Genomic DNA, 13,354 nt, shown 5'->3' with positions numbered 1-13,354 from the left:
CAACCCATTTCAGTAGCCACCATCACTGATCTGCAGTTTTGCCATTATTGTACTGACATTTGTCCTTTTCGGTTACAATGAATACAGCCAGGCTATGCAAATTAACAACGGGTTACTTTCTACAGCTGGATTAATCAATTGCCATTTGGGAGAGATGGATTGTTAGAACCTTCCATCCAGCTGGTGATTTCACAAGCCCTCTACGGGCACCTGTCTACCAGAGGGTCTGGAATCTTGGTCAAGTTTAGACTTTCTGGCCTGTCTCCGGCGGGAACAGAGTGTCATAAAATGATGAACATTAATATTTCCTCCGTGTGTGTCCTGACCCCATTCCCAGAATCATGCTTCAGGTCTCTAGTTTTACACTGATGCCCTCTGTCCCAATCACATATAAACAGTGAGGAAGAGAATTTTACTGATATCATTTGGCCTGAAGCAATCACATAACATAAAGAAGTGTAAAATGAAATACAATGCACAGTCCGTCATCCCTGAAAATCCAGCGTCAGTATTTCAAGAGCCTGCAACAGGGATAACAGGAGTTTGTTTGTCCCTCCTGTATATTTCCTGTACAAAGTATGCATGTGTACTGCAACACCCACTGTAGTTAAGGTAGCACTGTTACCTGATGTAACAGATAGCATCATCTCCAGCCGCATCTGCTGGAGTTACTTTCTAACTTCCATCTAAACCCCCTTTTTCAGTTGCTCCTAGCTTATTTTAAAAACTCCCTTTTGGGCTGAAATTCTCCATGCTTGGTCGCTGCCCAAAGGTGAACTCTTGTGGAACGTTTGAGTCAAATCATTTTGGCAATTTTTCAGTTATTCAGTCATGAACAAAAACATTTTCCCCAGATGTTCTAGCCAGAAAATTAGTACTCAGATAACAACCATCAGAAACTAGGAACTGCAAACTTGGCTTGTTTTAAAGCTATACATTTTGAAAGTCAACACTTTGTGCATGTGGGCATTAGAAATTTTTCTACATCTTTTTATGAAAATATATAAATAATTTATTTTTTACTATTTCCAGGTTAAGGGGGCATTCGTTAAGGTCATCCCAGTTAAGGTTGCATTAGTCAAGGTTGTGCCAGTTGGAAACATTAAACATTAAACATTAATCATTTAAACATCTGTGAAATTATTTTGTTCAAACAGTGATTGATTTTTAAGTGTCACTGAGATCTACCAAAACAGCTAACTTTGACATTTTTAGCTTCAGCCCTTTTTAAATTTTCTAAATTGGAATAAAACAGCAGAATAGCAGACACCCTCCCAGTGTTCCCAAACAGGCTGAAACCAGGTTATCAGGGACGCTGACAGCTCCTGAGTCACCTTGTGAGGGCCAAACAGGGGACAGGAATACATGGAAGTGCAGTGAATGAGACCCGTGGTGGCAACTTGGAGCTGGCAATTAAAGTGCAGCTGGAAGCACTTGCTGAAAACAGGCACACACTGAGCAGCAGAAAGGGCATGTATTTTTCATGACCAGGACTTTGCTTCTTTGCTCAAGCCAGGTGGGGGAATCATGCACTTTGCTGACACTTGCAAACATTCAGCACTGTCTCCAGAACATCAGTCTTTGAGCGGGGGCCCAACAAAGGCCAGAAACAATTATCCACTGAAGCTGTAACATCAGTCGGAGACAGCCGCCTCCAGGAGCTGCAAGGCTGAAAAACCTCAGTCGGTGGTGGTGGCTCCGGGGATGTTAAGGCAGCATAGATCTAGAACTGACATTTTAGCTACAGCTTGCTTGGTGAATCTCAGAAACAACGTCTGTCAAGTGTGCCCGCAGGCCTGGGCAGCTACAATTTTCCTGCTCCGGCAGAGTTTCAGATGACGCATTTGCACTTAGCTAGTGCTCTAAGGAGACCGTGCTTTTAGAACACCTGCTCTTTCTTCTCCAGAGCATTCTACCCCAGTTTTAGGGGTAGCAATCAGTTCTCCACATTGGGGTGGACAGAACGGTCATTAACCCTCTCCTATAAAACATAGAGCTGGGCCAGAAAGGAGGCTGGGTTCGGGTTCTCCGGTGTGGGGGTGATTTTAGCTCTGGAACCCGTTATAAAAACCAGCGTTTGGGATGCCATCTGGGCTCAGATAAAAGGTTCTGGTCTCAGATAAAATATGTGTAAAACGCTGTCGTAATGAAAGTATAAATATGTCAACCCCACTAAAGCAGACCATCAAAAACGAGATCTAGACAAACATTCCAAGATGAGGCGGAGCGAGAAATGTCTCCTAAGCGCCTCCCTTAAGGGTTCCCTATTACTGCAGACGAAAAGTCTGTGTCCTGTAACGTCTGGTCAGACCGGCTCTTCAGGACCACACATATATCAGAGTATTGCTTTTTAAACAGAGCGTCCCCATTGCTTTCGAAACAGGTGATATGATAAAGGCTCGCTGTATTTTTCTTAGACAAGGCATGCTCAACACAGCACAAGCCCGAAATGAAGCAAGAAGTTGCTATAGAAACTTCCTTTATATTGATACCAGAGTAAATATTTGCTTAAAACTTACCTTACTTGTTGGCATACACGTTCCAAGTAATGCAGATCTGCAGTGATTGTGACTGTGGGCTGAAATGCAAAATTTAGGGCAAGATTCTCCTCTCAGATCTGCTCAGCAGTGAGACTTGCACAGGTAAGGCTGCAGAATATGGAAGGTGTCTCTGGGAGGAGAATTTCTCCTTTATTCTCTGGGCCGAGGCATTGCCTTGGTAAACATTTTAAAAAGGGAACTCCAGCGGGAGGCAAGCACATAAGCATCTGATGCAGAGAAAGCTGGTCTAACCCTTTCCTGGCCTCGAGTGCGTTAGAAATCTCATGTTTTTATTAAAATAAATTGGTTCCTGACTCCAGATCTGCGCATTGTTAGGAATGGAAACATTCAGGGCCCAATCCCCCATTGGTGTAAGTCAGCACAGCTCTATGGCAGGTGGGGCTTTGCTGATTAAACCAGCTGATGAGTTGGGCCTAAAACAGGCATGGTTTACATTCTGCAAAACCAAAACCAGTGGTGGTTTGGATCCTGGTCGCCTTCTATCCAGACCTCACCATATCTGGTAGGGCGTGGATCAGAGGGCATGGATTGGGTTTGACTCATTTCTAATTTAAAAACTCTGGGAATCCTGAACAGTATCCATAATGAGCCCAGCCCTGCACCACAGAGGCCTGAAATGTTGCATGAGGCTTCTCAGACTAACGACAAAGGCTGTTCCCGTCTCCCTAAGAGCCGGCTGAATGCCATGTGCCCCTGGGTCTCCAGTTTTACCCCAGTACCAATGGGAATTCCCATTACCAGAATACCAGCGGGAGCTGCTGGTAGGGCAGAAAGGCGAGAGAATGAAGAAAAGGCCAGAAATGAGGCTCTCAGGATTGTCATTTTGGTTCCAAGCCATTTCCTTTGTTCTTCTCTCGCGTGATCTTTCTAGGCAAAAGAGGAGGAGCATTTTCTATGTTGGTTTTCAATTAATTTAAATAATCCTGAGACGGGCCCCATGAAAAACCTCAGTTCTCTGCCTGTCTGCACAGAAACAAGTTGCTTTAGTCTGAGATACAGACAAGAGCCAGACGCTTCCCTGTTCTTCTCCCTCCGTGGGCGTCAAGCTGACTTGGGGAATCGCCTGGAAACAGCCATTCAGGCTCCACGGCTAGCCAGTCTTTCACCTCTCTCCTGACGCTGCTGGCTGAGGGGCCAAGTGGGCCAGTGGTTTCTGTGAGTCTCCTCCTGCCTGAGGCCGTCCACTCATTTCACAGCTCTGCATGGGGAGGAGAAAACTGGCCCAGGGCGAGCCCAAACCCAACGCTTCCAATGTCTATGGCTGGACATAGGAATCAGTTCTACGCACTCTGGCCTGTCTCTTACAGAACAATCACCCAGAATAGTGCCTTCCCGGAAATCCTCAGCCTTCTAGAAACGAGGCAAGGGAGAGGATTTGAACAGCACACCAACAGTTTTATACGGTGAGGTTAGGTGAATACGCCTTTAAAGTGACAGTCCCAAAATAGTATTTCTTAGACGCCTGGACAATCTTCATTGCAGCTGCAGTTGGCGAGTGGTTTTAGAATACGCTCACAGTTCTTGTCGATATATTGCCAAGAACAATATAATAGCCTTCCGGGATCTCTAACTGTGGCCAGCTCAGAGTCTTACTCACTGACATATGGCTGAATCTTGCAAAAAGGGACCTGGCGCTGCAGAGACATGGCTTGGTTTACAATACAAATACTCTCACTGACCCTCATAAGCCGTCTAATAGCGTTATGTGCATTGATGCATTGATATTAGTTACATCCAGGCCTGAAAACTTTGGATCTGCTCCACTAGAGGTATTGCAGATCAGCTGGTGCCCATCTGGTGGATGCAATGGAAGGGATGCCTGTGTCCTTAATCCACATGGAAGCCCTGGGTCATCTTTCAGGGAACACAGGCACGTTGGATGTTCTCACTTTTCTTTTTATATTCCACCACTGCAATTTATACTCTGAACTGTGTCAGGCCCTGTGGCAATGTAAAGGGGTTTGTTATTAGCCAGGCAGCTGAAGATGGCTTGAAGCTCCTATTTGGCTTTTTCGAAGGGGAGTCTTACTGGCATGTGTGGAACCTCCTGAGATTCCCAGCTGGAGACCGGTTCTCACAATGCAACTCACCTTTCCCTTGTTGGTTCTGTGGCTATCAAGGCAGGTCTGGCACAGCGGAAATCACGCTCAGCGCACCGGTGCTGATGAAGACCAGTAAAATCTCAGTCCTTGTGAAAGTTTCTGCGTATCAATCACTCTGTATTAGGCAGCCAGCTGGCCAGATACGCCACCCCTTTGGTAGGTTCCAGTTTATTTCAGTCCCTCCACACACACACTCTCTCGCCCCACCCCCATCTGCTTTGGTGCTGGTTTCAGAGAAAAGTTCATTGCCTGCCTTGAGTAAACATGCTGCTAACCAGCTCCTCCGTCACTGGATCTCGGCAAACCTCTTTGTCAAGCTTAGGTCATGCCCTGCGAACCTGCAACACCCTGGAAATGTTCACTGCAGTCTGCACAGAGCCTTATCATTCCCTGCTCCCACCTCAGACGTACCTGGTACAGTCATGCCTCAACAGTGGCTGCATTGATAGACCGCAGCTTCACTCACCCCCCTCCCCCCCACTCCTTTAAAGCAGTGTTAGTCGGACCTCTGGGGTTCAGAAGCCAAACTAGAGCGCAACAGTCCCCAAAAGAGCCGCAGCTGTGTGAATTGGTTGGTTCATTCACTGTGGTGCCATAAATTCATAGTTAACCAGTGTGATGGGGGACACGTTTATGGTTTCTGTAGCTAGATAGATATGTATTATTCTCACAGCAAAATGACTGACCCACTATTCTTATTTTATCAACTACAATTGGTTAATAACACAGTAAAACCCTCCTGATTGGTTACTAACACAGACCAGTTAATAATCAAATGACAGAGTGTTGTAATATCCTGTGCTGCAAAGAGCTACTGGGGAGCCATTAAAGAGCTCCTGGCGGCTCGCGAGCGGCAGTCTGAGTATCGCTGCTTTAACAGTTCGCTCGGGAGCACAGTCCAGGTCAGCTGCTGCCCTTCCTATGGCTCACCCTCGTCCCCAACAGCCCGCCGCCCTTCCCACGGCTGCTGGCCTCTAGCGTGCTGTCTTCCTGGCTGTTTCGTGTCAAGGGAGGGAGTCCTAGCAGGGAAACCGAAGCATGAAGTCTTGCACTCCTGGAAGCGTCTGAGGCAGAGCATTCTGGGAGGCACCACTGTTGGAGCAGGCCCTGAGGGTGGGAAATCGAAGGGCCAGCATTTAGCCATTGGTCTACCCGGGGCGTGGTGTGGAACCGTATCTGAAATCAATGGGGCCAGCCTCCTAGCTGGTGTAAATGGCACGGGGTCATTGCAGTCCCTGGAGCCACGGGAGTTTACGCCCGCTGGGGATCTGGTCTTTTACATGCTTACGGCTTGGTTTCATGTGCCACTTGCTTTTGGCTGTTACCCAGCGGCCAGGCTCGAAACCAATGTCAAGAACCCGGTGAGCAGAATGCAGCTGTTGAAACACCTAAGCAGAGACAAGCCAAGCCCTGCCCCAGTCGGGATCTGGCTCACGCTCTGGTCCATAAATGGCCCAATTTTCAGATGTGCTGAGCACCCTGCATCTGATCTGGACCTCAGAGGAAGCTGTTTGGAGCTCAGTACTTTTGAAAATCAAGGCACGTATTCGGGTGCCTAAATGTGACCTGAAGAGCCTGAATGTATCTGGCAGAATCTCACTCGCACTGCACTGATACTCAGCCTGGGCCGCGCGGGGCGCAAGGGGCTCTGTAATGTTCTCCTGTGCAGGGGCGGGTGCACAAATTTCACTACCACCCCTTTTGCAGGGGCACCTTCTGTGCCCCACCCCCTGGCCCTGGGACAGGCGCTCACTCTTCCTCTCCGCCCCCTCCCCCCCCCTCCCGCCCGGCCCTGGCAGGAGCTTGCTCTCTACGCCCACCCCCACTGCCCCCGGGCCCAGAGAACTTCGCTCTCCCAGCCCGCCCCCACCAGCCTGGCCCCGGGGCTGGGGGAGTTCTGTGCCCCTGATGATTATGGGGAGACGGGGGGTGCCCCTGTTAGCGCCCCCTCTTCCCCCATGCACACCCCTGCTCCTGTGGCTCTTTGCAACACATGATAGCAAAACACTGATTTAATTATTAACGACTCCAAGTTATTAACTAATCAGGATGCTTCTACTGTGTTATTAACCAATTGTCGTTGATACAATAATAATACTTGATCAGACATTTTGCTGTGAGAATAATACATATGTATATATAAACTAAACCGTTCCTCCCGTCGTACTGTCTCAATACGAGTACATAGCGCTATCGGAAATGAAACCCTGAATTCACACTAGAGTGGCTCTTTTGGGTCATGTTGATCTCTAATTCGGCTCCTGCACCCCTGCGGTCTGAGTATCGCTGCCCTAACAGAGATTTGTGATTTGAAATGCTGGTAACAGCGCCATTAAGGGCCAGGCCTCACTAGGGCTGGTAGATCAATGGTGAGTATTTGCCAAGCAAAACTTTGAAAGAAAAGAAACGAGTTTTGTTTCTCCAAATTTTCCTTCAAACGTTTCCGTTTTTTGATTAAATGAAACAAAACAATTCTTCGCAACTTGGAATGAAAATTCCATTTCCAGTTGATTCCGATCTGAACAACCAACCTTTAGGTTTGTGATATTTTCCTCCTCTAGTTTTTCTCTTCCTTCCCTTTTTTCCTCTGGAAAAGGGAAAAAACAAACAAATTAAAACCCAAGGTATCCCGACTAGCTCTCATCCTCTGCTGCTGTAAACCAGCGTGGCTTCACTGAAGTCAGTGCGCTTCGCCTGATTTTCCCCAGGTGGGGCTCTGGCCCTAGAAGTGTATAAATCAGCCGGACATTTGTCACGGAACGGCTGCACCCAGCCATCTTTCACTTCTGCCAATAGTAATGTATGATTCTAATTGAAAATAATTTGGAATAAGAAATCACTGGCCCAGGATCCTGGCAGCCTTTAAATGTGCACTGAACTTTTCACCCCAATTACGCTGATGTAATGGGTTGTGATTTGTTTTTCTTCATTCCCAGAGCGCTGGGGCACTAGCCTCACAAACATGCAATGGGAAGCTGTTCAGAACTGAGTCATTTTTCTCAGTAATATTAGTTCTTACACAATTTCATTTGCTAGCAACCCACTTTAAGTTTGGTGAACACTTACTGACTGTGGAAGAATTGCCCAGGCCTGCCTTGATCCATTGATTGCTCTTTCAAATGGATTTGAGCAAGCCAGCGCCTGGAGAGCAAGATGTTACAAAACAACAGTTTGCCCTGCTGTTCCATGGACCGAAGGCTCTCCAAAGCAGGGTGAGAGAGAGCCATTTGCCGGTGTGGTGCTACGTGCACTCTCTTCTCGACGTTTCGCTGCACTGATTTGTGAACTTTCACCCTGTACAAGCTTATACTTGTGAGTGAGGGGTTAAGAGTGAATTCCTCGTCACAGGCCGCTTTAACTCCCACATGCCTCCTGTATGCATCCTGGCATAAACAGTGTGAGCCTGGCTGTGCATTTTACTAAAAACACTGTAAAGTCCATGTACTTTCTCTCTCGGTTTTGCTTTTTGTTCATTTTGTACACCTCTTTTAAAAAAAAACAACATTATCGAACCTTGGACCATAGCAGCAGAGAAGATACAGCAAGGCTTGTTTGACATCCAAAATATTGTCCATTACAATATCCACAAGCAAATGTTTGACATATTAGCGTTGGTATTAGCAGCTGGTATTATATCTGTGACCTGTAACTTTCACTCACAGTGGCACAACGTTGGGTCCAAAGCAGTAGACCAATCTGGTATCGCTGAACGCTTACTTCAGTCGAAGATTTCATACCATTTGTGACTGTTTCTTCAGAGCAGTTTATGGAGTCACCTCAAGGCCTGTTGTCATGGATCCATCTGGATCTGAGCGCGTTAGGATCGGAATGCACAAAGCAGTTGCACCGCACAGAAGTGTATGGGCCAATGTTTGTCTTTTGCTTTATTAAGATATTTCATTCTTGTAAAAGATTACAATGGAGTGACTTGCACTAAATAATCGTTTTCCTTAAATGCCGTAGCCAGGGAACTGAGTGGCTGGCGCTATTTAACAAGTGGATGAATTCATTTGTGTAAGACTCACGCTATGATGGGAATGTTTTGAACAGCAAGACTTTTTGCATGGGTATATATATGCATACACACCCCACACTTAGATTGATGCATACACACCCCACACTTAGATTGTAAGCTCTTTGAGGCAAGGACCCTCTTTTGTTGTGTTTGTACAGCACCCAGCATCCCAGCCCTTTATTGGGGATATATGGTGCTACTGAAAAACCAAATATGTCAACTAATTATTCTAACACCCACATACATAGAGGCACATACACACACATCGGGGAGGGGAGGGGGGCGGGGATGAAAGAAAGGTGTATCTGTTGGATTTTGACCTCAAATCACTTTGTTCCTGTCTATAGTGAGACTTCTCATGCAGAGGCCTCTTTTCTCTTGCAGCATCTATGTATTCTGAAATACAGAGGGAGCGGCCCGAGGTTAGAAATTTTATGTCTCACCCAGACTACATCGATGGAAACCCGGATCTCATCAAACCTAAGAAGCTCCTAAATCCTGTAAAAGCCTCGAAAAGCCACCAAGAGCTTCACAGAGAGCTGCTTATGAACCACAAAAGGTAGGGCAAAGACTCAACCCCCTCATCAGATGCCTTTGCATTGGGCTGCGGTTCCTGATTTCACATCGGCTCAGGACTGACTGACCAGAAAGCCGCAGGCTGGGTGTTTGAAGAGGATGGTGAATCTCTTCGCTTATGGACAAATGGCCAAAGGTGTAAATCATGCTGCAGGGAAGCAGCTTTCCCTCTGCCTTGCTGTGCCCCGGCGTGTAAAAGATTCGCTCTGTCATTCAGAACAGCCAGGAGGTTGCTAAATGCTGGCCCTGCTGTTCAGAGCGGCAGAGCATGCACACCCACGCCAGCGGAAGGCAGTGGGAGCTGCAGGTGCTCAGCACCTCTGAGAATCGATCGCTAGGCCAACTGAACCCTTCCAGTCTTGTCCCTGTGTCCCATAAATGTCCCTCACGCCTGTCTCACTCCACCTGCCCCTTACTCACAGGTATAGCATGTGCCGCCAGGCACTGCTCGGATTTTCAGCCCTTCTCTTGCTCTTGAAATGTTTTGTGTGTATTTTGTGCTGGTGACAGGTTTGGCTTTGAGGGCCCTGGAAGGTGGAACCCTCTCTTTAGTGGCGGCACAGATAGGATTCATGCAGGCTCCAGCCGACTGGGAAAACACTAACTTCTGTTTCCCTACAAGCCAGCCTGCTGCTAGGTTAAAGCTTTAGCTGGCATTCATGAGCCTCATTCTCCAGCATGTCACTCCCGTTGAACCGTGCTGAAATCAATGGCGTTACATCCGTGTCAAGCTGGACTATGGCAATAGGAGATCGGGTCCTATCGCTGCACCGGGACGCCCTGCAGTAACACTGAACGTAAAACCACGTTTGGTACGAGTCCTTTTAGAAAGGAAAGAATTCTACTGACTCTCAGGATGAAGTTTGCCAATAGTCTGAACCGTTCGCAAGCTGATATCGTCAAACAATAACATAATCCATTTGATTGGCTAATGATAGATAGCAGCAAGATCAGCTGAAAGTAACTTCATTAATCGTAAGAGACAAAGCAAGGTATCTAACTGGCTAACAATCAAGCCCTCTGAAAGCAAATTGGGGTCAATGATATTGACACAGCCTGGACTTAGACTTGATCGTGATGTTGCAGGTGATCATGTGGACTTGTACAGGTCCCCTGCACACACCAGGCTGGGAGCAGAGTAGAGGATGCGCTTTGTTTCGCTGAACTTTTCCCTGATCATTACAAAAGTGAGCTGCAATTTGATATTAGAGCTCTGTGCTTCCTGCCATACATTACCCTCACTTAGCCCACTAGATGTCATCCTAATGCAGCCTATACGCCACAAGCTCTCTCTCTCTCCTCCCCCGCCCTTTACCCTAGACATCTTGGGGTGGTATCAATTAGCTGCTTAAATCGGTAGCACTCCGTTGCCGTCAATGGAGCTACACCAATTTATACCAGCTGAAGATCTGGCCCCTTGAATTTTTCTTCACGAACATATAAAATAAGTGCTGCTACAACCAAGAATAGATGCATCAGTTCATTGGCGGTTGGGGGCAGGGGGAACACAAACATACCCCAAAATCTTTTTTGACTTGATTTAAAACCAGGACGCAAACAAACATTTAGTCATCCTGCTCAGGCTTTGGTCATGAAGGCATGTCAGGTTCAGATCACCTTTATTGCGTCGCCTGGTTTCATCCACCCAAAATACTGTCATCCACAGGCTCAGATTCTCATAAGCCTTACAAGTTGATATGCATCTTCTAGATGACAGGAAGCAAAGTGATTTGTACACAGCCTGGCTGTTTCACCCCCGTCCTATAGCTCCGTGTTGTGCTGAAAGTTGTTCGAAGGGGGGTGCCGGGCAGCTGGTGTGAGCTACTCTGAAGCCCAGATCCTGAAGGGTAATTAGGCACCCATCTCTCTAGGCACCTAAATTCCTTTGAAGGTCTGGGCCGAGGCACCTTTTCCCCCCTTAAAGCATCACAAGGGAAGCTGTGCAGCGCAGCACCCAGCACGCCAGGGCTCCAGCTGGTGGTTGCTACCACCATGCAGATCACTAGAGCCAAGTTCACGAGGCCGCTTGCGTTAACAAGGCTGCACTGAGCTCTGCATTGATGGACCCTGTTGGCTTCCATGGGGGCTCTACGTAGGTGCAGGGCCCCCTGCACAGAGTTCATTGCAGGATGAGGGCCTAAGATCGTGAACACTTCCAGCCTGACTCAGCGTGGCCAGATCTCCTCTTCCCCCCATGCACTGGCGCCTGTGCTAAATCTCTACAGCCACGGCTGCCACGTTCTGGGCAGAGGAGCTGCTATTCATGACGTTTCCAGTATTCTGGTAAGCCTGTCGTGAGATCCTGTCCATGGCTGTGGAACAGCTGATGTAGCAAGCACCTAACCGAGGCTTGACACCAAAGCCAGTGAATGACGGGCGATGCATCAATAATTGTCGTTGGGCAGCCCTGCTTTATTATCGTCCTTACGGGCTCCAGCTCATGACGGACTAAAACGATGCAGAGTCCGGACAAAGCAGAATCAGTGTGAGACTGTTTCCTGCTATGCCTACAGTGTGCCGCTCTCTAGTCTTTGTGGCCACGGCTGAATCTTAGTGTGCTAATTCCAGGAGCCCAGTTACCTAACCAGGAGCCCAGGCCAATATTTGAATTCGTCTCAGTCCTCCTCTCCTGCAGCCATCCCGATGTCTCTGGTTTCTGCGTGGTTTCCCCAGCCATAGCTTTTGAGAACCTCAGTTGTCTTTTCTTTAAACTCCATTTAGGTGTCTCGTTCAGTTGCTTTTTCAAAAACCGAGGAAATTACACACAAAAAATGATGTTAAGAGAACACTCAGGTCGCACAGATAAGCACTCACGAGTTAGACAAGGCCAGAATTAAGACTGCCTGTGCATCGTCCAGCCTGTGCACCGAATGCGGTGGGGAGTCCTGATAAAAAACCAGTGTGTGATCATGTAATTAAGGACTGTCATAATGCATACTCACAGGCAACCTTCATATTGGCATTTCCTGACTTCCAAGTGCTTGGCTTTGCAACCTTAATGCTATTTTAATGTAAGTTTTGTGTGTTTTATAGGTTGGATCGGTCTAGGTTGGATTTTAGGAAAATCTTTGTCACTAGGAGGGTGCTGAAGCACTGGAATTGGTTACCTAGGGAGCTGGCAGAATCTCTATCCTTAGAGGTTTTAAGGCCCAGCTTGACAAAGCCCTGGCTGGGTTGATTTAGCTGAGGTTGGCCCTGCTCTGAGCAGGGGGTTGGACTAGATACCTCCTGAGATCCCTGCCAACCCTATGATTCTATAGGCGGACTCACGTAATGATCAGTGCTTCCTACCTGGTGTCTCAGGGTCTCACGTGACGAAGGTTGGAGGCATTTGCAAAGTCTGACTCTGCAGCTGTTTGGCTTTTGAACGTCCCAAACTCAAAGGTGCTTGAATCTAGGAATTTGCTACAAGACCTTCTCTCGTGTGCCCCCAGTGCGTTAACATGGCAGGTGAAAGTTCCTGCCATGTCCCATTTCCAGTGACCCCCACCAGGTAGCATACCCCTGCTGCTCAGAACAGCACTGCTGTATTTAATACGCAGCCCAGGCGGGAAACTGCCTGGGCTACTGACAGAAACTTCTGCATTCAGGAGAAGGAACCTTTGGTTTTGGCCAAAAGGCCCAAATTCTCTGCATCAGGCAGGAGCATCACTCTGTTAGCTCCCTCCCTGAAATCAGCAGAGCCACAAACAACTGGAGGAGTGCGGAAATAAACCGCTTCAGATTTAGAGGTACACTGCAGGGTGAATTGCTGTCACTTACTCCCCCTGATGGCGGAAGAGAAAAAAACTCAGGCACATAAACATCCCCACAAACATGATCCTGTTACAGAATTAGCTAGAAATTAACAAGTAGCTAGAAATGAATCAGAAAGGCCGTCCCAGACGGCCCCAACTCACACAACTGTACGGGGACACTGGACTAGGGCTCTGGCAAGCTTTCTATGGCCCATGACTGCCAGCCGCTCACTGTGAACAGCACGTTTCCCAGGAAGCCCTGCACTCCGGTATGCAGAGCTGCATGTTACGCCAGCGCCTATCAATGCATTCATGGGTTCACAGCATATACAAATTGCTACAGGTTCCCAGGCAATACGTGTA

The 13,354-nt window shown here is 47.7% G+C and overlaps 1 protein-coding gene across 2 annotated transcripts in view; it reads left to right on the top strand.

Annotated features, from left to right (window-relative positions):
* FAM107A (family with sequence similarity 107 member A) overlaps nt 1-13,354 on the top strand; it is a 57,787-nt gene that overhangs the window by 38,828 nt on the left and 5,605 nt on the right. For both annotated transcript variants that reach the window (XM_067541292.1, XM_067541302.1), the window contains one exon: nt 9,063-9,237. In XM_067541292.1, coding sequence (XP_067397393.1) covers nt 9,063-9,237 — 175 coding nt within the window. The remainder of the gene's footprint in view (nt 1-9,062; nt 9,238-13,354) is intronic.

This window comes from Emydura macquarii, unplaced genomic scaffold (genome assembly GCF_026122565.2).
Source record: "Emydura macquarii macquarii isolate MOO-44397 ecotype Brisbane River unplaced genomic scaffold, CSIRO-AGI_Emac_v2 contig_71, whole genome shotgun sequence".
Lineage (NCBI taxonomy): Eukaryota > Metazoa > Chordata > Testudines > Chelidae > Emydura > Emydura macquarii.
This window is presented reverse-complemented; position numbering and strand designations above follow the sequence as displayed.